General features: G+C 40.8%; 1 protein-coding gene across 1 annotated transcript in view; it reads left to right on the forward strand.

Annotated features, from left to right (window-relative positions):
• Window positions 1-9,125: 9,125 nt before the first annotated feature.
• mtus2b (microtubule associated tumor suppressor candidate 2b) overlaps window positions 9,126-25,289 on the forward strand; it is a 29,799-nt gene continuing 13,635 nt past the window's right edge. Inside the window, exons 1-6 of the mRNA XM_062419889.1 lie at window positions 9,126-10,922; window positions 12,329-12,518; window positions 13,291-13,497; window positions 19,326-19,472; window positions 22,239-22,337; window positions 23,398-23,594. Of these exons, the coding sequence (XP_062275873.1) occupies window positions 9,126-10,922; window positions 12,329-12,518; window positions 13,291-13,497; window positions 19,326-19,472; window positions 22,239-22,337; window positions 23,398-23,594 (2,637 nt within the window). The remainder of the gene's footprint in view (window positions 10,923-12,328; window positions 12,519-13,290; window positions 13,498-19,325; window positions 19,473-22,238; window positions 22,338-23,397; window positions 23,595-25,289) is intronic.

Raw genomic sequence — 25,289 nt, forward strand, 5'->3', positions numbered from 1 at the left:
TGTTTAAGTGTAGGTGTGTGTAAGTGTAGGTGTGTGTGTGTTAGTGTGTGTGGAGGGGTTAGACCTTGGTTTATGTTCTTTCACCTTTGCTGATGTTTTTTTCCAGTGTCCTCCTGTAAAGAGCAGAGAAGCCTGTCCTTCCTCTGTTTTGTTCTGTTAGGGGAACATGTGATGCACTTTAAATTTAGAAACTGTAAAATGAGGAACAAGACAGCATGTGTTAAATGAATGGACACCAGCAATAGTGAAGTGAGTGATTTCTACTGGTGTGGTCTGAGTGACTTGAATCATCCAAAAGGGTGAGTGCGAGTTTTTTCTTATATTATTTAAGATGTGAGGGCCTTCATTATGTATCTTTTGATTATACTAACTTAACACAAAGGATATTACATATTTTTGCATTTAAATAAGATAAATGTACATTATCATGTCACATGAACATGTTTCAAGTGTGCATGTTGCCTATGTGCTTGGCCTGTGCCTTATTATAAACACATACACATGCACACCTTTGCTCCTTCAATTTGCCTTAGTCACATCAACAGGAGATATACCGTAAGCTTTCGTTGGTTACACAAAGAAGGCAGAGCTACTGAAGCGTTAAAGTGGGAGGGAGACTGGTGCCTCCATTTTCATTCATCCTCAATATTTCATGAGGATTCCAGTTTAAGCATCAAGTGAAGCTTGGTAGATGATTGAAGGCCTTGCTCCGCTTCAGAAATGTGTTACAAATTGAACTGTTATACTACAGTAGATCTGAAGATTTTATTTCACAGAGAGAAACAAGTTGATTGAGCACACACACACACAAGCTCTCATGCAAAGATGCACAGATTTCATAAGAAGCCCTGATGAAGGTCTCGCTGCATATCAGGAGGCAGGTGGCGGGGTGAGTTGCTCAACAATGGGGGGATGGGGAAACATGCTCAGGGAAGCATGTTGTTAGAGAGAACATACATTTCCTAAATCTCGTTGGTGCCATTATGGTGTCACAGCAAGAACATTATCAACTGTTGAAGGAGCAGGGAAACCATTAAATAGAAGAAAAATACAAAGAAATACTGAGAGGTAGAGACAACTGGGCCAATTCAGGAATGAGCCTATCACAGTGACAGGTCGCATGGACATTATGCTGTGTGATTAGAAATGGCTAATGGGTTGGTAAAAGAAGTGAGGAAAATCACTTCAGTCACTGAGTGTACTTGCAACGCACTATTTCGGTCAGTAAGAGTGAAAGCATGCTGTTCGTTCTCGCCTGCACTCTGAGGCTCAACACTCCAGAGATTTGTGAGGAGAAAGAGGTTGGAATAAATTAAAAAGTTTAATTATCTCTGTAATGCTTCCATTTCATTTATATGAGCGACTGTGAAGCAGAAAATGATTAAATGCACTGAGTAAAAACACCTTCACTCTCCAAATTAATGCAGGTAGGAAAAAAAATAATATTTATCATATTAAGTGAAAGCAGAGTTTGTATGTTAAATTTCCATTTGTCGTTGTTTGCAGCTTCGCATATCGTTGAGTGTTTCCGGATACATGAACTGTCTGTCCCAAGTTTACCACTGTACATCATAAATGTGTCATATGTTGTACACTACTGTATCGGTGCAGTGGTCTGCAGTACATCGATTAGGAGTCAGAAATCGATTTAAGGGATGGTGAAACAATCATGGCTGCAGCAGGAACAATCCTTCTCCAGATTGCAGCATCCGTCTTGAAAGTTAATTTTCCCAATTTGTCATCGCTTGTCAGTGTGATATAAGAATTTCTCTTTTTGCTTCATCCGTAACTTGGTTATCCAGAGGGGGGTGTGGTGTTTTTATGTGGTTGACCAGCGGCACATTTACTATACAGTACTGTGAGACCTGATTGGGAGGTGGGGAGAGAGGCAGGTATAAGAGAATATGATTCAGTGGTCTCTGTTCTGCAGTGCAGATGCTGAGACAGCATTTAGTGTGTTAGCCTGTACTGCAAAACAGAAACTGAAGTATTGAGACCCTCTTTGCATTTATGGTTAATTGCAACTCCAGAAAAAAACTGAGGAAAGAAGAAAACACAGCGTATATCTTTTAAAGTCATTAGTATTTCACCCCCATGTTCTCGGCATGCTGCAAATCCTATCATACAACAACACAATTTTATTTTCACAAGAAGGGAAATGAGATGCCATCTCCTGCTGTGTAAGTGAATTTATTAGGACATTAATGAATGAAGGCATGAAATGGAGCAGTAGTCAGTCAAGTTTCATGCTAGTCACCTCATGTGTCTAACAAACAGACAATAATTCACCAGTTCAGCTTTGCTTTTGCCCTGAGCTGTTTAGTTGCTCTTATTTCAGTCCAGATTATGTCCTTTTTAGCAATAAATACTGCATACCTGGAAAGTAACCACTTTTACTTCCATCGGTTTGTGTTTTTGGGACATGAAATGAGAAGTTTGACCCAAAACCTATCAAAGCAATTTTTTTTTTTTTTTACTGCTGTGTCTACTTCAGTGGAAAAATGATATTGTGGCGTCAGGTTTTTTTCAAACATGGAGGTTAATATATGGTACCTGGCTGACGTGACAACCTAAGCTACAAAGATGTGGCAAGTTGGTGAACTTGAATGCATGGATGCTTTTGTGAGAAAGAGTTGCTACCTGAGATCAGAGGGTCTGTCAGAGCTCTTTGTGCTGTGCAAGAGTCCACTCAGGAAATAGGTCAGTTGCAGACATCCTTTATTGTAAGCTTTTATAGTTGACAAGATGAAGGGAAGCAGAGGAGAAATTGCACTACTGGTTTCTTCCAGTTTACACTATGGGCCTAATCAGAAACCCTCTGTGCTAAATATCACAACAAGTGAACTGTTACGTTAGACATTCTTGCAGCAGTCTATCGCGTAGTTACAGTCATCCAAAGTGGCTAGCTAATACCATCTAGTGGCTAATTCACCGGAGAGAAAACACACAGCCGCTATCATCACTTTGGTCTGGGATTCAACTTGACCGTTTATTCTGCGCATGCTCACATGACATTAGCAGTGCACGCAGGCACGCACGCTGACGTAATGACTTCACATTATAGGCTATTAAACATGGCTTTGCACCATTTGGTATTATACTCAACACTCCCACTCAAAGACATGTGTATAGCTCTCTCTAACAGTAAACAAAAAATTTACAGAACTCCAAAAATAATCATTTGGCTTATTGACAGTGTTAATAACAAAAATAAAACAAAACTTTACATCTGTCAGTACACTTCACTCTCCAAACAAATACCTCTTGAACTTGTCAAGCTTAGCCTTCACCACTGGTTTGGTAAGGATATCAGCTACCATGTCTGCAGTAGGGCAGTATTCTATAGCAATTTTCCCTTCTGTGTGTGCAGACCTTATAAAGTGATACTTTATATCTACATGTTTGCTCCTCTGTCGACATACTGGGTTCTTTGATAAAGCTATCGCCCCCTGGTTGTCTTCGTATACCTTCACTGGTACATGCTGGTTGTTGCTGTCTATCCCTTTAAGTAGTTGTACAAGGTACATACTCTCCTGAGTAGTGGCTGCTAGTGCCATATACTCAGCTTCGCAGGTTGACAGTGCCACTGTAGGCTGTTTCTTACTTTTCCAAGATATAGCTGAACCATTTTCAGTTAAGCTGAAGCAGTATCCAGTTGTGCTTCTCCTGTCATTTTGATCGGCTGCCCAATCAGCATCACTATATCCCTCAAGGTGTAGGTTTGCCTCACTTTTCTTGTAGTGTAGTTCCTGGTCTATAGTACCTTTTAAGTACCTGAGTAGGTGTTTTGCTGTAGCCCAATGTTGTTGTTTTGGTTCTGCTAGGTATTGTGATAATTTACTCACAACCCAGCTCAGATCAGGTCTAGTACATGTCATAATGTATATCAAGCTACCTACTATCTCCCTGTAGCCTGTTGAGTCAATAACTTCACCCTCAGTGTCGAAGTTTAACTTCTGCTCACATGGGGTTGATCTTGATTTGCATTCAGACATTCCAAACCTAGTCAGCATCTTCTCTATGTGTCTCTTTTGAGTCATTTTGATCTCTCCTTCGCTCTGTTTAAAATCGATACCCAGGAAGTGTTTAAGTGGACCCATATCTTTCATCTTAAACCTTCTCTTCAACATCTCTTTTACATCACTGAGTGAGGTGTTGTTACTTGCTGCTATGAGTAAGTCATCTACCCATACTAACAGAATCACTTTCTCCTTCTCAGATTCTCTGCTGTAGACACAATGGTCAGCATCATTTTGTACAAAACCATTTTCTGTAAGGTGATCATGCAGTAACATGTTCCAGTTGCGCCCGGACTGTTTTAAACCATACAGTGACTTGTTGAGTTTACATACTAAGTTTTCTCCTGTTTTTGACTTGATTTCAAAACCTTCCGGTTGTTCCATGTATACCTCACAGTCCATCGGAGCATGGAGGTAAGCAGTCTTCACATCCATTTGATGTAGGATGAGATCTTCTTGTACAGCCACCTGCATCAATGCTCGGACAGAGGTCATGTTGGCTGTCGGTGAAAAAGTCTCTTTATAGTCAATCCCTTCCACTTGACCATAACCCTTTGCGACATATCTGGCTTTACACTTTTCAGATCCATCTGAGCTCTCTTTTACTGCATATACCCAGCGACCTCCCACTGCTTGTTTGCCCTGTGGCAGTGGGGTCAGAGTAAAAGTCTCATTCTCTGTTAAAGAGTTCATCTCCTCTTCCATCGCGTCAGACCACATTTTTGACTTCTTAGAGTCCATAGCCTCTCTAAGTGTTTTTGGTACACCATAAGTCACTCTGTAGAAATAATCAACATTTTCACTCTCATCATTGTTACACTCAGCTTTACACTGGTACTCCTTTAAGTGGCCTGGAGCCTTCCTTTGTCTGGTAGGATACCTGCTTTCTTTCTGTTCTTTCTGAGTATTTTCTGTCTGAGTGGGACTTGTCTCAGTAGTCACAACACTTGTCTCTTTACACCCCTTAGGTTGTTCCTGACCCTGGTTGGCTATCTTTGGTGTTGTATCTCCATAACACTCAATGTTGTCCCCAAAGTCAAAATCTGTCTGAGTCTGGCTATCTGTGTTACCTTTGGTGATACATTTCACCAGCCTATGTTTTAGGACTTTTCCTGTCTCCGGATAGTACACGTTATATGCTGGACTATATTTATCATAGCCTACAAAGATTCCCTTTGTGCACCTAGAATCCAGCTTCTTCTTATCCTGCTTGTATGCATAGCATTCAGAGCCAAATATGTTCATGTGAGATAGGTTAGGTGTTTTTCCTGTGAAAACACAGTAAGGTGTCTGCTCTAGTCGCTTACTGTAACACCTGTTACGGATCTGAGCTGCTGTCTGTACAGCATATGTCCATAATTGCTTTGGGAGATTACTCTCCAATAGCATGCATCGGGACATCTCAAATAAGGTTCTCCAACCCCTCTCGGCAGTTCCGTTCTGATGAGGTGAGTAGGGTGCACTAGTTTCATGCCTTATCCCGTTACTCCTTAGTAAAGACTGGAACTCCTGCCCGGTAAACTCTGTACCGTTATCAGATCTTATGCACTTTACTTTTCCATATGGAGCCACATCTGCTATGAACTTTTCAGTAGCTTTTGTCGTGTCACTCTTTGCTTTGATAAAGTATGGAAAAATCATCCCACTGTGATCATCAGTAAATGCTATAGCATATCTGAACCCATCTTTATCTGCTGGTTCTATTGGACCGCATAGGTCTGTATGTACTAATTCCAGTACAGTTGTAGCTTTAGCGTCTGCTTGTCTATTTCTGTTTTGTGTAAATTTGCCCTGTGTGCAAGTTTCACAATTTGTATTGGACTTGTCATGTTTCCCTTTAATGACCATCCCTTCTACCCACTTTTCTAATTTTGAAACATCATCAAAATTACAATGACCAAGTATCTTATGCCACGTTTGAATGTCATAACACCCGTTCACTTCATCACTGTGTTCATGTTCTACTGTGCTAAGGTAATACAGCCTACCATATACATCCATTTTGAACTTGTTACCATCTTTGTGGATCAGCCAGTCATCATTGTTCTTGAAACGGACCTCGGCTCCGTTTGCTGTCGCTGCTTTGACTGAAAAAATGTTCTGAGGAAAAGATGGAATGTAGAGTGCCTGCTTGAGCCTCGTTCTCACTTGTCGTCCCTCGCTGTCTAGCAAGTAGTTTTCGGCGTCTCCCCTCATCTTCGCCATCCCGCTCACCTTGGTTCCATCGGCAAGCTCGATCGTGTGGCCTTCTGGTCTGAAGCTCTCATCAACTGTCATGAACTTGTTGGGGTCGTTGATCATGTGTGTTGTGGCGCCGCAGTCGACCATGAGACCCTTCTTGTTTCCTCTTTGTGTTGGACAGTCACTTATTTTAAAGAAACAGAACGATGTAGGCTCTGCCTCCATTTCTCCATCAGCTTTCTTTAGATACTCACGGTCTTGTCCTCGGCCGCGCCCTCTGCCTCGCTGTGGTGTGTCCCATTTTCGTTCTTCTCTTCTGGCTTGGAATCCACCATGACATGTCCTCGCCATGTGTCCCTTTTTACCACATGTATAACACTCGACATCAGCTAGGTTTGTTTTCTTTCCTCTTCCTCTTCCACGTGCCCATGTTGCACCGCTAGTCTTCATCACATTGTCCTCTTCTACATTTTCGTCACTCTTCCCATATTTTTCAGTGCTCTCATAACTTCGGAGTTTTGTTTTAAACTCGATGAACGTTACACTGTCATTTGTCTGGGTGATGTGCACGACGAATGGCTTGTAGGAATCAGGTAGCCCCTTAACTACCATTGCTATCTGAAGCCCATCACTAATATGCTCGTCTGCTCTTCTCAATGACGTGAATATAGTCTCTGCTCGAATAATGTAATCAGTTACCGTTTCATTTCTGGCCTTGTGGAGCGAGGAAAGTTCACAGTACAAACTCACGACGCGCGGTTTGTCCTTTCCCGCGTAGTGCTCGCGAAGAATCCCCATTGCTCTTCTTCCATCACGTTTCGCGTCCCTCATTACCAATGACAAACTCTTGTTGTCTAGACATTGCACCAGCTCTGCATATGCCTCACCGTTCTTGGTCTCGTCTTCCGCGAGGGTTATTTCGTCTTCCCCATCTATCTGGGGGTCCTCCGTGATGACTTCTCTGAAGCCGCGCAACTCCATGTGCGCGAGGAACCTCGTTTCCCATAGCTCGTAGTTTTTCTCGTCGCCGTCGAATAAAAGTCTAAACCACCTTTGGCCTGCATGACTGGGCCCATAACCTGTTACGTTAAACATTCTTGCAGCAGTCTATCGCGTAGTTACAGTCATCCAAAGTGGCTAGCTAATACCATCTAGTGGCTAATTCACCGGAGAGAAAACACACAGCCGCTATCATCACTTTGGTCTGGGATTCAACTTGACCGTTTATTCTGCGCATGCTCACATGACATTAGCAGTGCACGCAGGCACGCACGCTGACGTAATGACTTCACATTGTAGGCTATTAAACATGGCTTTGCACCATTTGGTATTATACTCAACATGAACACACATGCTGGCTGCTAATAATCACTGTGTCGTTTTAGCAATTATTAAATGCAGTAATGAGCGACAAGACGTTGGGGCCATTTGCAAACAAGACCTAAATGTATTTTGACAGTCTTAAGCTCTTTGAAAGGCCAAAGAACTTCCCCTAATGATCTCAGCAGGGCAAGTCAGTCCTCAACTGACGTCGGTCTAATGGTGCGAGCCGATGTGACAGGAACTTGCAGAAGTTATACAATACACACAGAGAAAGAAAAATCACCATAGGTAAATCCTAAGGAACAGATCACCAGTAGTACTCAATAGTTGGACCCATTCATACCTAATGAAGGAGCAAACAGAGTGAACGGCCCCCTGTTCTTCCCACAGCACAGCATGTCAGTGTCACAACTACACAACTCCTCTGCAAGGACAACCAAACAATGCTTCTGCTCATGTCAAACAGAGACATGCTGCTTTATATATTTTAGGGCTGATAGCATTTCATGTACTAACATGAGTATTTTAACTGTGAATGCAACAGAATGGAGTGTCTGATGCCAAGAAGTGCTGAGGATTTCAGAAATGCAGGACTGCTAGAGAATGACAGTTTTCGTGTCTTAGATACGTTTGATAATTGTGAGGAGACAATCTCAGAAAGTGATGGTCAAGAAGAAACTTCACAACCCCACACAGACACCTTTCAAAATCTTTACAGTTTTCCCTCTAGGACTTTTTTTCCAGCAGTGGGGGCTAGGGGTTTTTTTTGTACCTGGGTGGGTCATGCAGCATTAGTTCTATTTGCTACGGAGTTACAGAACCAGTTAGGTTTTGTTTGCATGTTATGCACCCACACATGCAAGCATCTGAAACTGAATCAGCCATTCTGTCACACAAATGTGAGAATACGTGTCACAGTTTTCCCAGTGACCTGAGGGATAGAGTGTATTGTTTCACTTGCTAATCACAGGACAGTTATGTTGTAAAATACACTTCAGATCAGGAAGAAGCCAGTTTACTTTAAAAAAAAAAAAAAAAAAAATACATTAATAACTTTTGCACATTTTTTAAAGAACAAATCATTTGGAAAAGTAGGGCCCTGTCACAGGGGTGCTGTTAATTTGACAATAGTTATTCAGGTTTCTGAAATAAAAAAATATAGTCAGGCAATGCTCCAGGGTTGTCTTGGTCTAAGGTGCTGTGATGTGGATGTCACCGCTGAGTGCTGAAGCCTGAAAAATGATCATCAATTCATAGCAATGGACTAAAGTTGACTGAAAGTGAAGTGATTATTTTGTCAGATTTTACATGTTCAATACTTTCTTCTGAAGTTTGCCATTTTGTTAATCTTTTTATTCGTTATCTTTTGCCTTTGTACAGGATAAGGAACCCTGGTTCTATGAAGATCCATCTTCTAAATTAGACATGATATTCAACATTTGGATCACTCGTATACTGGAAAGAAATGTGAAAATCAGTCATATGCTCCGGCTGCATGCTAAGACTCTTTGATGAGAAGACAGACTTTTTGGTAACTGTTGTCATGGATGATTGAGTTTTAAAGTGCTCTTGAGGGCAGTGTAAACTCAGAGCTGTTCCCAAATGTCAGAGCCCTTGGGACAGGGGGAGTTAAGGAATAATAACCAGCAGGATGGCGAGCTGGCTGATGGTTATGGTGATGGTGACGCCAACGCCAATGATATCAGGACAGAGGATGGCAGGAGAACAACTGAAACAGTAGAGCAAGACAAGGTCATCATCTGGGGTATGGACTCCCAGTGCGACGACCCCGAGCTGGCTGAGTTCGAGATGTTGGAGTGTCAGGAACTAGAGGCGTACCTGGTGGACGATGGACAGGATTTTGTTGGGCTTGTAGAGCGTGACAAACTTCAAGATCAACCATTCTCACACAGCAAAGCCACAGTAAAACAGGCAACCGATAAAAAGAGCAAGGAAGAGCGCACGTCTATTACACATGGTAACAGTGAACAGGAATCTGAGAGTAAAGAAGTGTCCAGGACTGAGTTAAGCTCTGAAACTGATGTCTTTGTGTCCTGTCTGTCCACAATTTCAAGCATGGCAACAGCTATGGACACCGCTGGCAGGACACAAACAACCGACTCATGGTACATTGCCTCTGGTCCATACTCAACCATCTCAGAAGACCTGACTCTGGCTTCCCAGACTTGCAACATTATTTCTGAGAGAGAAAAGTCCTCTCAAAGAGTTGAACACCATTCCCTCCTCTCTGGAAAAAGCACAATACATCCGAAAAATGTCGATATGAATTTGAATTCCACAGTTCACTCAGAGGATGTCATATCAGAAGCACAAGTGAGCAATGGAGTTGTTCAACGTAAAGGGCACATTGAAGATGTCAATGACGAGCACAAGAACAATAACCAGATAAATAAAGCAGGGAATACTGTTTCATTAGTGGGAGGGTGTGATAGAAAAAGAAGCACTGAACACAAGGCTTTACCTGTTGTAGAAGAAAGCAACACTAAAATGGATAAAAGCACACAAGCTGATGATGCCCCTGTTATGAACTACAGCCCATCCAAAACTGGTACAAAGGGGACTCAGTCATCAATTGAATCCAAAGCCATAAAGAAACAAGGATCATTTGATAACACATTGAAGAAACAAAACTCTTTTGACAAGAGCTTTAAAAAACAGCCTTCGTTTGAGAATACTTTAAAGAAGCAGCTCTCTTTTGATAACAGCATAAAAAAGCAGGGCTCTTTTGAGAACACCAGCTCTTCAAGTCTAGAGAGGAGGAAGCCATGGGGAAGCCCTAGTCGACCAGCAACTCCTTCCTCTCCCAGAACTACCTCCTGTTCGCCCAAGAGACGACCCCCTGGTTCTCCAGCCAAGGTACAGGGTGTCAGGGCACTGAGCTTTGAGCACAGCAGCTCCCCTCAGAGATTTTTAAGTCAATCGATCAAACCACCAGGTAAGACAAGTTTGAGCAGTGGCATCCCAAAACCTGTTATGACTCAGCAGAGGGAGCCTGAAGCCAAGAGGTCTTCTCCTCCCCAGAAACCCAAAAATGTCCGACCAAAAATTATCACCTACGTTCGGAAGAATCCTCAAGCAAAATCACAAACTACAGATGCCCCTCTTGAAGCCTCTACACACCCACTGAGACCGTCTTCTTACTCCAACCCACCAGCTCATAAAGATCCAAAGGCTGGTCCTCAACCCAAAGCCACACCAGTGCTATGTTCCTCCAACCTGCTGTTTGACAAATATCGACAGGAAATGCAGAGGTCTGGATACTATCCTCCAGGCACGGCTCTGACAGGGTTGAAGCCTCCAAGCAATGCTGGCTCTCATACTCTGAGTGGGAAATCAGACAGCTCACATGAGGAGGTAACTGAGAAATATCATCAGGAGGTAAGAAAAATGTTCTTTTTATTCAATGTATTCACATAAGAGCTGCATGTCATTATTAGTTGAATCTTTACCTACTTATATACTGTAGCTCTTTTCTAATCTTTTTGACCAACCTGCTCATCAAGAGAGAGCTAACATTCACACACCATTGGCACATTGGCATGTGGGTTGGAGGATCCAGGAATCAAACCGCAGATCTTTTGATTGATGGATGACCGCTCTGCCTCCTGAGCCACAGCCACCCGAAATTTTTTTTCTTCAAAAGTAACCAAAAAACAGGTGTCCATATGAACACTAAAACAGATTTTCACAGATGTTCTCACTGTAATCCATCCTCCTGTTCATACTGGCTATTTAAAAATTCCCTACAAATGTGTGTTACAAACCGGCTCAGAGTCCGCAACAAAAATGGGAATCACACATGACAAAGCGTTTAAAGTAATTGTTATTACAAACTTAAATTAAAAAGAAAATAATGTTAGTCAGTTACATCAGTCATGAATGCAGTGTGTGGATGAGTGAAATGTGTGGTGTGTGCAAACAAAACCAAAAGTCTTACCCATCTGGCTGGTAGAAGCCTGGAAGGAAGAGAAGAGCAAAAGATTAACAAAGCCACCAGCTAAATAGGCTGAGGCCCAAACTACACAGGTGCAGGTAGTTTGCCTGATGTCATCTCCTCGCTTTGGTAGCCAAGTGGTTACCATGCATGCTGCATAATAGCAGGGTCCTTGGTTTGACTCCAGCATGGGACCTTTGCTGCGTGTCATTCCCCCCCCTCTCTCTCTCCCTGTTTTCTGTTGGCCTCTATGCCATATACTTTCAAATAAAGGCAAAAACGGCCTAAAATAAGTCTTAAATAAATTATATATTGACAAATTTGGACGATTGAAGCTTCAGATGAACTTTAAATACATTTTTCACTAAAGGAGGTCCATGGATTTTGGATTTTCTAATAGTCAGTATATGAACAGGAGGAATGATTATGGCAAGAAAAAACTATTTCAATGTTCATTTTGCCACATGACTGTTTTTTTAAGACAGATTGTGAACCTATCCTTTAATTGTGAAGCCACAATGTACAGTATGTGCATCTAAACAGTGATACTAGCAATGCAAGTTCTCTTTGCCAAATGCAGCTGAGGTCAGTTAACTTTTGCTTTACTTTTATCCACATGTGAGACTTGCAGAAATGGTCACTTCTCTGTGACTGCTGGGTGAGATGGGATGCTCTTTGCTGTTGCCACTGAATTTTCTGACTCTGTGGCATAACAGAATGAACGCTTTATGTAGCTTTAATTTAACACATTTTTATTCCATCTCAAAACTATATTAATCCATCTTATTGCCAACAGAAGAAATGTTTGTTGTGTCGGTGGTTGACCAATCAACGGAATGTCTCTCAACAGCATGTTTCCCAAGACAGAGGTGGTGTATACCGCTCCCCAAGAGCTCTTAGGCCTCAGCTGGGGTTGGGGGCCGTCACCAGGCAGCCTGTAGCGAAAACAAGAGTTCAGCAGACAGGTCAAAGGTCAGCACCAGGCCCTAGCCATCCTACTCAGGCAGCTGGAGCGTCCACTCAAGGTTACCAGGACCCAGGTGAGATGGCTATCAGAACAGGTTAACAGAGAAATTGTAGTGGCAGGGCAAACACTCTGTGCACTTCAAATAAGGGAACACAAAAGCTCATTTTACTAACATTATTTACATCTAAAAAAAAAATAATGAAAAATAATTTTATAAGACATCTTTCTGCGTACTTTTCTCTTCTGTGCACATCCTCTTGTTGTGGAGCTGCAGAAATGTTATCCTTCAGCTTTCTGCATGATGTGTCTAAGTTTGTTTTTGTTTTGTTTTTCTGTCATGCTTATGGATGAGGCTTAGCTTTTGGCACCTAAACTCTTTGATGTGCAATGTATTTGATAGCAGTGTAACTCACATACCCTAACAGCTTGCATTGTATATTATTTACCTGCTCACTGCATAGCTTACAATCTAGTCAGCTTTTTTTTACTCCCACAGCAAATCTAACACCTACTGTTCTCTGCATATTCCTTTTCAAGATATCTAGTGCTACCATTTATATCACAAAACAAAGTCACATCAGGTTTTAGTTTCTCATTGCTATTAACAGGAGTCACTAACTGTGCAGTTACAGTTTGAATGAAACTATGATCCTGAACTTATTTCTGGTCAGAACTGGCAGGGACTTGACATGTAAACTGAGTCAATTAACTAAACTTCATTAGAAGGTTGATTCTTACTCTTCAAAGTTGACTTAAAGCATTCTGGTGTTTTTAGGTGATAATCATCACTGAAACAGATTATCAGGTCATACCATAATATTGCATGTTTTCCCATCTACCTCTAGGAGAGCAAAGGAGGTCAGGTCCAGAGGCCTCCCCCAAGAGCCTCCTGGCCAAACCAGGCCAGTCTGGTCTCCGTCCTCCAGGCTTCTCTGCTCTGCCAGCTGCCCGTCTGGCTGCCTTCGGCTTCGTCCGGAGCTCTAGTGTCTCGTCTGTGTCCAGCAACCAGTCTAACGAAAGCAGTCAAAGTGATCCTTGCCGACCCTCTCAGCGTGAGTTACGCTCTGTATACCTCAGCTTAACATTTGACAGACTAAAGAGATTCCCAGACATCAGGCAGATAATGTACAATTATTAAAGGATATTCCACATTCATACTTTGTCACAGCTACATATCCTTATTAGTCACTAGCAGAAGTGGCTGCTCCTACTATCTTCAGTTACTATAGTAACTATACTATAGTCGCTTCCTTTAATTCTTTCATTCATTTATCACAAGCCAGAGCCAAAAACCGCTGCACCATAGAACCTTTGATGAAAAAATCTTAAAAGTCACTCTCCTCTCCTCCCTCTGCTGTATCTCTTCAGCCTGCATACTGCAGCATTTTATCTGGATCAGATCTGAGGCTCAGTCCGAAGCCACCTCTCATAAGCTTCCTGTAGCCTTCATTTAGAGAAATCAATGATGTATGTAAAACTCAACAAACTGATTATCTTTGAATGTAATAGAGATGGAAATATCATAAAAGTGGTTGAGCTGGGATGTTAAGACTTAAATCATCAAATAAATGATTACAGAGAAAGCAGTAATTGAATATATGCAGTATATATGTCGAAAGCATCCATTATCTGACAGATCCAATAAATAAAAAAATATGTTTTCCCCTCCTGTGTTATGACATTTATCAAAGAAAGAGGGACAAATTCAAACAGCAATCACTCTTTGTTTGTATAAAATGTATTTAAACCATCGAAAATATATACTTATAGCTGCTTTGTAAAATTGAATGCTTTTAATATTTCTGTTGGACCGATCCGTTTGCATAAAAAGCACAAGTGTCTCTGTGGCATCTGTAATGACTGTGCTGATTGGCAGACATGATGATGAGTTAATGCTGTCCTCTGCTCAAGTGTCCCTACATTTGTTTCAGTGGACAGCTGAGAAGCTACTGACTGCTGACTCTCCCTGCTCACCACTTTTTTGTCTTACATTGACCTGCTGGGTTCAGACACCACCTCAAACTGCTGGTGCTGGTGAAGACAGCGTCCTCAGGCTGGAGAAAAGAAAAAAAAAAGAAAACAGCTGTTGTCTTGTTCAGGGTGCGCCCCCCAGCCTCAGCCTCAGTAACTGCTTCAAATGTCGGCAGCAGTCTCCTCTTTCCTATTTATAATCTCTGAAATGTAAAAAAGTGGTGCCGGCAGCTATAGTATGTGTCAATAAGAGAGTCAGGGTGTGGTATGACTGCATAATTTGCCTCTTTTTCCTGCCTGTGGATCCCCTCCACAAACTTTAACTGCATTCAGGGCAGATGATGGTTTCTCTTTCTGCTCCAGCGTCCCCAGAAAAAGGCTCAGATGTACACTTTACTGGGTTATTTTGTACCATTTTTAACACTCATTCTTCAAAAAACAGCCACAGCTCAAGATGATAATCTGCAGTCATGTAAGTGTACTTTTACACTACATTGTTGTCTTTGTTTGTCATCTTCTCTGTGGATCTGTTGTTCCATTATCAAGAATGTGTAAGCCAATTTCAAATTTGCTATATTCTTTTCAGCAAAAAGAAAATAATGTAAATTTTAGTTGTGCTGCAGTGAATAGATGGGTGTCTGCCAGATAGTAAATCACTTGGGAGTAGCTCAGACAGCATATACATGACTGGCAGCTTGCATGGCAATGTTTCCCTTCAGGCTGTTGGCTCAGACAGCGCTGATCTATTAGTATGCTGCCGTATGCCTCAAATGCAGCCACATTCACTGGGGATGCGCTCTAGCAACACATTGTGACTGGGCGTGAGTAGATCCTTTTGAGAGTAGCTGATGCTATGATGAGTTTTTCTGTCCAGTTAACTTGGTGGGAGCCCTTTATGAGCATTCAGTATGCTCATGTGTCTTTTGTGCTGTATGCTACTTGGCTGGCAAGAAACATGAGTCCTGTGTGTTTGGAAATATAGTTTGTCAGCTTGCACTCAGAGTAGAGTTGTAGTCACAGTAGATGAAACAGAATAAATCACTGTGACATGGTATATATACACTGTGAATATTATATGAATATTATACAGTAGGCTTCTGTTTCAGTCTTTGCCTGCTTGATTGTGTAAATCAATCCTGCCCCTGTCATAATAATAATGATAATAATAATAATGATAATAAACTGAAGTAAAGATAATAAGTTCATGTATAAATACGTACGATCAGGATAAAAGAAAAAAGCTTATATAAAGCCTGTGAACTGAAGTAAAATAAACCACATACATAGATAAAAGAGTATATAAGCAAATATAAGAAATCTTCTCATATAAAGCTGATAGGATGCCAATTTTTCTCTGAAATATAAAACAGATAAATGTGCAAAATGCATGAAAGTGCCTATGAAATACTGAAATCATACACATAACACAAAAAACTCCACAATCAAAATTTGTAATAACAATAACATTAAATAAAACACCATAAAATAGTCATATAGGAAATGTGAAAGTGATGCCATAATGGAAAAGGAAAACATTGTTTAGTGTAGGCATGTAAGGAGACACTTAAAAGCAGCAGTGGAGACTGCCGATCTCACACTGGATCAGCTGATGTTAGAGACCTGGCTGGGCTGTAAAGGGTTAAAAGTTATTTAAACTAATGATCAGGAGCCAGATCATGGATGGCCTTGTAGGTAATAAATAACATTTTAAAATGTATTTTAGTCATGGGCAACCAGTGCTGTGATGCTAAAATTGGAGTAATATGACAGGACCCTTTAGATTTAATTAACAATCTGACTGCCAAGATCTGGATAAATTACAGTTGTGAGATTGATTGGGAGTTTAAACTGTTAAAAAGAGAGTTACAGCTAAAAGGATAAGTTACCCCCGTCCTCTGAGGTGGAAGTAAGTGAACCAATGGAGGACTCTTCTTTGTAGTTTGCGATGTTGGACTGGACTAAAGATCAAAAACCTCTGATTCACTGGTATTAAATTGTAGGAAGTTGCCACAGGTGCCATCCTGTCCTTGACATTGGATAAACAGGAATGCAGCTGGTGCTGAGAAAAATGTGTTGCCATGTATAAAGGTGTACACAGCTCCCCCTTTCCATTGCACACGCGCTATGCACTGAGCTATTCTTTAAAGGATGTTACTTTTATAATGTCATTTTAGTTTAAAATACATCCAAAATAAATCCCTGATGCTTAGGCCCAGCAGGGTGTCAACTCAGGCCCGGTAGGCAGCCAGGCTTACACTACACTGGCAGATACCCTGATCATTCCAACATGCTTGTTTCTTAATGCAGTTGCTCAGGTGCATTTCAGGTCCAGATTGAATCGGTTTAGCATCTTATCTTGCGTCACATTTTTAATCCTGTGACTTCCAAATTACCAATATAAAAGAATAGGATCAAACTAATCCAACAAAAAGAAGAAACTAAAAATATTCAACATTATTCCTTTGAAATCTTGTCAGAATTTGTATACAGTACCAGTCAATTCAGTTTGCACATAATACCCCATTCATTTGAATGAGAAAGTGTGTCCAAACTTTTGACTGTACTGTATTTCAAAGACTTTAATCATCAAGGGAAATAAATTCATTGAAAAATGGACATACATAAAGGGAGATTGTTGAGAAATGGACGATATGAGAACTGTACATTCAGTAAATGTGATAAGGATACACTTGATTGAAAGTAAAAGACAAAACGATTAGTATGTAAGCAGAGTCAAGTCGTTCTTGCTTCTTGATAGTGTAACACTGATCCCAGCAGTCTGATAGCCAGAGAAGGATTTGTACTGTACATGCAGGCTGGAAACAAGCATTTACCAGTATGAGTCAGCCTCCAGCCGTCTCACTCAGCCAGTACGATTCGTGGCTCAGCTTTCATTTGGAAAAAAATGGAGGCTGCTGACTCTCTCAGGTAAATTCGTTCGAGTTGCCACTGGAGGTTTCACACAGGCCCTGAGCATTTTGACATCAAAAGTGATTTTGAGTTTGTAGTGATACACCGTCAAAGAGCATTTGAAACTACTGTAAGCGTCAACATTAAAGCAAAAATCTTTGAAGTGTCTGCATTAATTCCTTTTTGCTCATCATGCATTAATTCCATTAGATTAAAAATGTGATTTTATCAAATGCCCAAAAAAGTTAAAGATGCACCCTGAAACTGTCAGTGTTCTGTATACTGCATCAGTACCATTAAAAATGTGATGCCACATTGTACAGTATATTTCAGCTCTGTGTTTTATATGTGATTACAGGCTTCTTAAACAATCACCTGACTTATCCAGATACTGTAGACTGGCAGTGTGACTCTCCGATCAGAATAGTGTTACTTTAATTCAAGGGCACAAGCATGCTCTTCATTCCTCTGGCAGAGTGCTGAGTTACCTATAGGTACAGCATGTGTCAGCACTATCATTGATTGAGGAACTGAATATTTCATGATAAGTAATTGGAGGTATCGGGTTAGGAACTCTTCACTTTTTTTAAAAAATCAATAATGTTTATGTTAATGGACATTTTTGCATTTTTGAGAGTAGCTGGTATAGAGACCAACAGGAAACAGGGACAGAGAGAGAGGGGAATGACATGGGCGGTAACCACTCGGCTACCAAAGCACTCCAGCAACTCTTCACTTTTAAGGAAACGCAAATGCTGGATAGTCTAATAAACTGATAAAAGCCTTTCCTGTTCTCATGGAAGCAATGTTTGTTCTCGCTGATGTTTCTCCATTCGATGACTCTTTGCTATGGCCTCAGTTTGTCTATGAATCAAAGCCTTTCATTTCTTTAGAGAGCTAGAGGCGTAATAACAGCTGTTATGAATAATTAAAAGGTGTTCAGCATTCTGCTTTGTGCTAGTCCTGGTGAATTTCTCCAGTTAAGAAAAACTATTCTCCTAGGAAAGGCAGTGATATTCTGATACTTGATCCTATAAATACAAAAGAAAGACACAATGTAAACCTCAATGACCTACTGTACCAAAGATCATGTGATCATTTCAGTTGTAATGTAAGGATGATCTGGACAAAATATGTACTTTTTAATTTCCCATGTTAAAATAAGTGAGTGGATGTTTTGCCAGACATGTTTCAGATCTAACCAAAGAACGTATTTATGCAGTTACAGAACTATTAATTTACAAAATTCTGAAAGTTCAAAATTATTATAAATATTTACATATGCCTGCAAATGCTGTTTCCATTTTCAAACCAACTATCAGCGTTCGCTCAATATTACCAAACCAAATTAAAGCCTTGATTATTAGAAATAAGAACCAGTGTGAAAAGTATAATATAAAGAGCTTAATCGTGACCTGATTAGCAGTTCCATGTGAGGTGGGTAGGTCAGTGGTTAATGCTACTGGCTTTGGCACAGGTCACGGGGGTTTCATTCCCATTCAGGGCGTGGTACCATCTATACAGTGTGTCCTTGATGGTACTGACATACCTCAGGATGAAGGAAACCAAAAACTTTAGTCATACTGGATGTACCACAGGTCAACAAGGGAACCATGGCAAATAATGAAAAATGGGAACAATGCATGGAGCAGAGCGTGTGAACCTGTTGGGAAACTACAAGTAACCCCATTGAGAGAGGAGGTTATATGCAGAGGTTGTGGGGTATATGGATGCTTTGAAAACCACCGTGATGAAGAAAATATTGTGTGTTGACAACAGCAGATTGATCAAATGGAAAAAACATGCTATGGCCCATAGAGAGGGGGATGAGTTTTTTCCTGCTCAGTTTCAGGTGTCACAGTCAGGATGGGTTGTGTTTTTTGAACACATCTCTTTACATGTTTATATGTATAGATACACAAAAAAACTGATGAGAACTGATGAAGCCACTGTCACTGACTTCACTTTTGTGTTCTTTGACATCCTTCCCACTCTAAAGATCCCAGCAGCGGCAGCGATGACACACCCCTCCACAAAGCTACAGTGGCCCCCAGTGAATCTTCCTACAGTCAAAGCCGGCCTCAACCTCCCAACGCCCCCAGCCTCCAGCGACGCTCTCTGCCACCGCAGCACAGCTCCCCCGTCAGTAAGTCCCTGCAGCACTCAACCAGTGGAAACATTGCTCTATTTTTGGTTACATGTGCATGTGGTGTTCGTGCTGTCTCATGGAACAGCATACTGTACTGTAGCTGTTTCCACACCTCCCTACTGAAGGTCACTCACTGTCTGGTGATCAGACGACCCCTGAGATGGGATGTGTGAGTGTGTGCTGGCAGGGTGTCAGATGGTGGTGGCAGGTGGAATGCAAGAATGTAAAAGCAGACTGCCGTCAGCACTGACTGCTCACAACACTGACCATGGACTTGAATTCACATGTTGGTATTCATTCCACAGAAAGTGTCTGGGAAAACTGCTGTCACTGTAATGACAGTATTGCAAAACTTTTATCATAGGATTCACAGAAACTACTGTTTTGAAATGTATGTTTTACTTTATTAAGGTTACTGAATTGCATAATGGAGCAGGAAGATAGAATAGACATAACTGGAGATGTATTCTGTGTATAACTTGCAAGCAGTTTCATTGAAATTGGGCAATTTATGTTTTTTAGTGCTTAGGTCTGGACATGATTGTACATGTCAGATGCTCAAGCTAATATAAAATGTATGTTAAAAAAGGCTCTGTTGACATCTTGGCTTTCTTGCTGGGTTTTCAACAAAGGGAAACCATAATTGAAATGTAAATTACAGTTTCAGACAAAAGTTTGCACACCTTCCCATTCACTTGAATGAGAAAGTGTTACCAAACTTCAACAATCTGAAAAAAGCCACTTTAAAGCTGTTTGTACAACCTGTTTGTTCAAGGCAAAGGTAAACACTCCAACTCCCATTACAAACATTACTTAACATTTCATCCACAAGGTTTTTGTCAGAGCATTATGCCCTTTTTATTTGTGTATGAAATGCATGTGTCTTCATAAGGTGCCATAAAATGAATTGACCTAATGGCACATTTGTGTCTTGTCCCATCCTGCACATTTTTATTCAAAATAAGTTTATCTATGTACAATATAAAGAGCTTGATTATGACCTGATAAGTAGCTCGAAAGTTTGGGGTTCAATTCTTGGTCAGGGCATGGTAACACATACCCAGTGTGGACCCTTAGGCAAGGTCCTTGGTGGTGCTGGCATACCTCACGATGAGTGAAATCACAAACTTGAGTCATACCGCCTCGGACGTGTCAGGTGTTGGGGAACCTCATGACAAATGGGAACAAGCCTTAAATGGTCCAGAACAGAGAAAATTAACTTGTTGGAATTACCCCCAGTGAGAGGAGTTACATTCAGAGGTTGTGGGTTACATGGTTGCATCAAAAAAACAAAAAACAACTGTGTGACAACAACCGCAAACGACAACTGCAGATTGATGAACTAAAACAAACATGCTATGGCAAGGGAGAGTTTCTTTCAGTTTCTCTATTAAAACGATTATCAACACTTACAGTATATCAGTTTTAATCATGCCTGCTACTATAGGTTAGTCATGCCTGCTCAGTTACATTTCATGAGAAATTCAGGATGGGTTGTGTTTTTTTAAACATGGCTTTTAACATGTTTATACATGTAGATGCACAAAACTTATACTACTTATTTAACGCAAGAAGATGAAACTGAGGCTGAGCTGTGGCTATAGTGTCTTTAGTCACAGGCAGCTTTTTCTATGAAGAAATTCCTATACAAAGCTCTTTTACAGTGATAAAGACTAGGGTGTTGTGATTGAGTGTGTCCTTTGAAGGGCCCATAACAGCCATTGTTTATCTCATTTTTCCTTTCGGGGATTTATATCTGAAGAAGAGAAATTCAAAATTAAAGATTATTTGGTCAAAACTGAGACCTTCTGTAATGTATCTTACATATTGCCTAGCATTGCATCACAGTGGTGATACAGTGCAATATATTCTCTCTCTGCTGATGTAGGCGTCTTTATTGTTAGTATTGCACCTTAGTGCCTATGTGGGCATCTTTGCAGAGAGTGTGATGTTTCAGCAACATCTCGTGGTCACAGAGTGTATGACTGCAAGAGGGTGATCTTCATGCCAGAGAATCTGTGTGAAGTGGAGCAGCGACTCCAGCTAGTGGTCACTATACCACACTGTATCTTATTTTGTCTTTTTCTCACTTGTGGTTTTACACCAATGATTCTCAACTTTGTTGGTTTGTAAATAGATGAAAGGAAGCAAAGTCTGCTTGCAGTCCCTCTGCACACATTGGTTGTCTTGTTTTATAATTGTTTATATATTTTTTAAATACTTGAAGTAGTTCCCTAGGGATAAAAATTTAAGAAGTATACAAAATAGCAGGTTGTTTTGTGTGTGTGTTTTGTTTTTTCATGTCACAGTTATCATCTCACATCCCCTCAAACTTCCAGGAGGTTTTCACAAAGCATGCTGAGTTTCAGAATTAAATACTTACAATTAGCAGTAGTAGTCTAATGACCTTGAAGTACTCCTTGTGTAAGTTATTAACAGTAGTGGTAGTATTCAGATCTTCTAAGTAAAAGTAGTGATGCCATAGTGTAAAATTACACTATTACAAATACAAGTACAGAAGGACTATCAGCTAAATGTGTTTGGAGTATCAAAAAATATGATATTTTTTTCTCTGAAAGGCAGAGCAGTAAAAGTATAAAGTAGTGTAAAATGGGGGTAAAGTACCTAAATGTACTTAGCTACCTCCCTCCACTGATTTTACATAATAGCCTACTGATGAAGGAAAGAAGAAAAGGTGCATTTGTTTGCTCTTCCACTGTTCGTATAAAAAAATAAATAGTAGCATACTTCTTTACTACACAGCTTCTCGGAGAGAGGTGCAGAAGGACCCAGAGGCTGCGCTGCCACCAAAGTCCTCCCCTAAAAGGTTTGCAGTGGTTTCGCCCAAGCCTCAGTCCCCTGGTGAGACTTTACATATCATATTACTGTGTGTGTGTGTGTGTGTGTGTGTGTGTGTGTGTGTGTGTGTGTGTGTGTGTGTGTGTGTGTGTGTGTGTGTGTGTGTGTGTGTGTACTGTACATGTGAGACTATATTGATCCTATATTTTGTTTTTGTGTTTGGTGTGTTCTGATGTGATATAAAAGTGGGATTCAACATTTTCAGCATGTACTGTACCTTTAAAACGCACACGTCATTCTCTCTCTCTCTGCCTTCTTTTGCACTACATTCACAAGACCGATGGCAGCCTGCTGTTGTCATAGCGACAGGCTACAGTAGCAGCAATGCTAGGATGGCTCCTCCAAAAGTAATCCTGCTGGGTTAGATTGCCAACAACACAAGACAGCATTTTGTCCTTTACTCAGACCAGGCAGACAGAGTAACAGCTGGTAGAGCTCCAGTGCAGCAGAAGTGCATACATAGCACACCCATACTGGGAAAGCTGGAGTGTTTTGAGGTGAGAGAGGACATAACAGTCGATTGCCCTGAGCAGTGAGCAGACTTGAGTAACAGTAAATTAAAAAGCCCATTAGTCCATGTGGGAGGATATAAACCACTAATCTGAGGGAGTTAACCAATCGATAAAATTATTTACAGTGTTTTTACTGTTTGGGCTGCAGCTAATCATTATTGTCATAATCGATTAAGCTGTTAATTTTTTATCCTAATATTGTTTAATCTGTGTCAAAAAAATTACAAAAGTAGTGCAATATTAAACACAAGCAGATGTTTCCAAGCCAGATATTTCATGATCGCTGTTTTGTCAGAACAATCCAAACCCAAATACATGAAATTTGCACTGATATATAGAAAAGCAGCAAATCTTGACATCGAGACAGTTTACCTGATGACGTGACAACAAAATTGCTTCTGATTGTTTTTCTGTTGATGTACTACCAGAGTCCTTGTCTCATTAGAAAATGATTGATTATTGTATGTGATTTAATCAACTCTCTTATAATTGAGAATTTTTCAGTAGGCCTCTGTTTTGTTTGTTCAACCATCTGTTCTCTTTTCCTGCAGTTCGTGGACGGACAGCAGCAGTCCATGGTGCTGGTCAGCCTGAGAGGGTGCAGGAGTTGGACCGGGCTCTGATCCAGCAGCTGCGAAAGCGCTGTGAGCAGCAGGACCTGCAGCTACAGAGCCTCCAGGCTCAATTAAAAAAGGCCTCCCTGTGCCTGGACGTTTTCACCATCACCACACAGCACTTCTGTCTCAAGGTAGGCTACAGCAGAGCTCTGGGACCTCACTAGGGCTAACAAGCTAGAAAACTTGACCTGGCCTCCACTTTAAGAGCAAGATAAAAGTTTAATTTAGTGTGCTGTATCTTTGCTTTAGAGTTGCAGTAAAGAAAAATCACATCTTCCAGTCTAAATAACAAAACAAGGCTACAACATGTATCACATCCCCTTCTTCTCATCTTCCGTTTATAGAAGACACAGAATGAATATGTTTATTAGACATCAAGGATGCATACAGTTCAATACATTAGGGTGTAAAATGCTGACATAACCCTAACTTTGTTCATTAATGTTCATAGGGAGGGATGGATTGACTAGCTTAAAGGGTCACTGTGTAAGATTCTGGGGTATCTATTTGCAGAAATTGAATACATTTAAGTATAAAAATAATAAAAGTAATTAATATGCTTTCATTAGTATATAATCACCTGAAACTAAGGATCATTGTGTTTTTGTTACCTTACAATGAGCCCTTTATATTTACATAGGGAGTCCTCTTCCTTGGAGGCTACCATGTTGCACCACCATGATTCTACAGTAGGCCAGACTGGCACAATTGCTTTAGAGAGGGCCTTTCACATTTTTTCGTGAGTTTCATGGCCACCATGGGTTCTTCTACACACTTGAAAGGAGAGGATGAAGGCAAGGAGTATTCAATTGGTGGCAATCTGCAACCTCACCACTAGATGGCACTATATCCTACACTTGGTCCTTTGAGCAGGTTTCATGCCAAACGGAAATTAACAGAAACACTGACTGAAGTACATAAAATGTTGCCTTGAAAATGATTGGGAAAGTATTCACAGATTTTGGTAAACAGGCCAAAACGTGGTCATTTAGTCTCATGCAAATACACAAAACCTGCATCCTTTGCTTAAAAGTGTGCATCACGGTTAATGTGGTGAATAATACATTTTTCAGGCATCTTTCAAGAGTAGAAAGGTACACACGGCTTCAGGATGCAACTACAAAGTGTGATGCTTCCACTTGAACAGGTGACACCTGCAGCACCTTGCTTTTGTTGTTATTATTACTTTGTTCACAAAGCCAATCACTTGCTTTAAAACAGTGGCTGTTGTGGCTTTTTGAATGTGTCGTGGATGACTCTGTTGCTACAGGGTTTTCAGTAAAACAAAGGTTTTACTTCCAGAGGTTTTGCATGTAGCTTGGAAAAAATGTGTTTGCATGATGGCCCTTCATACATTCAGGTGTATGTGGACATGCACAAGACAGATGTGTGGCTGCTGAAAGGTTGACTCAATAGGATGTAAAGTTGAGTAACACAGTATTCTCCTGTTGTGTAAGGAAATCCCTATAACTGCCAAAGTCAAAATCAAACATATTATTTCTTATTCATTTTGTGTTCTGCGTCTCAAACCTAGATTAAGTACTTTATTTTTGTTGTCCTTTCCTCCTGGTCCTCTGCTTGTCTTTCATCCATTTCCCAGCCCCACCCACATGTTCTGCTCAACAGTGGGATATGATTAATGAGATTAGAGCTGCCTGCCTCGGCCTGGCTGTGCTTTTACTTTGACTGATTGTCAGACAAGCGCAGAATACCCACTAAGGTCTGACGCATTGAGTACCTTGAAATATACTGAATGCATCGGAAATCTATCTGCATCTAAGAACTGGGGGGGACAGGGTGCCCTTTGAAAAACATTCATTCGTTCA

This window comes from Scomber scombrus, chromosome 5 (assembly GCF_963691925.1).
Source record: "Scomber scombrus chromosome 5, fScoSco1.1, whole genome shotgun sequence".
Taxonomy (NCBI): Eukaryota; Metazoa; Chordata; class Actinopteri; order Scombriformes; family Scombridae; genus Scomber; species Scomber scombrus.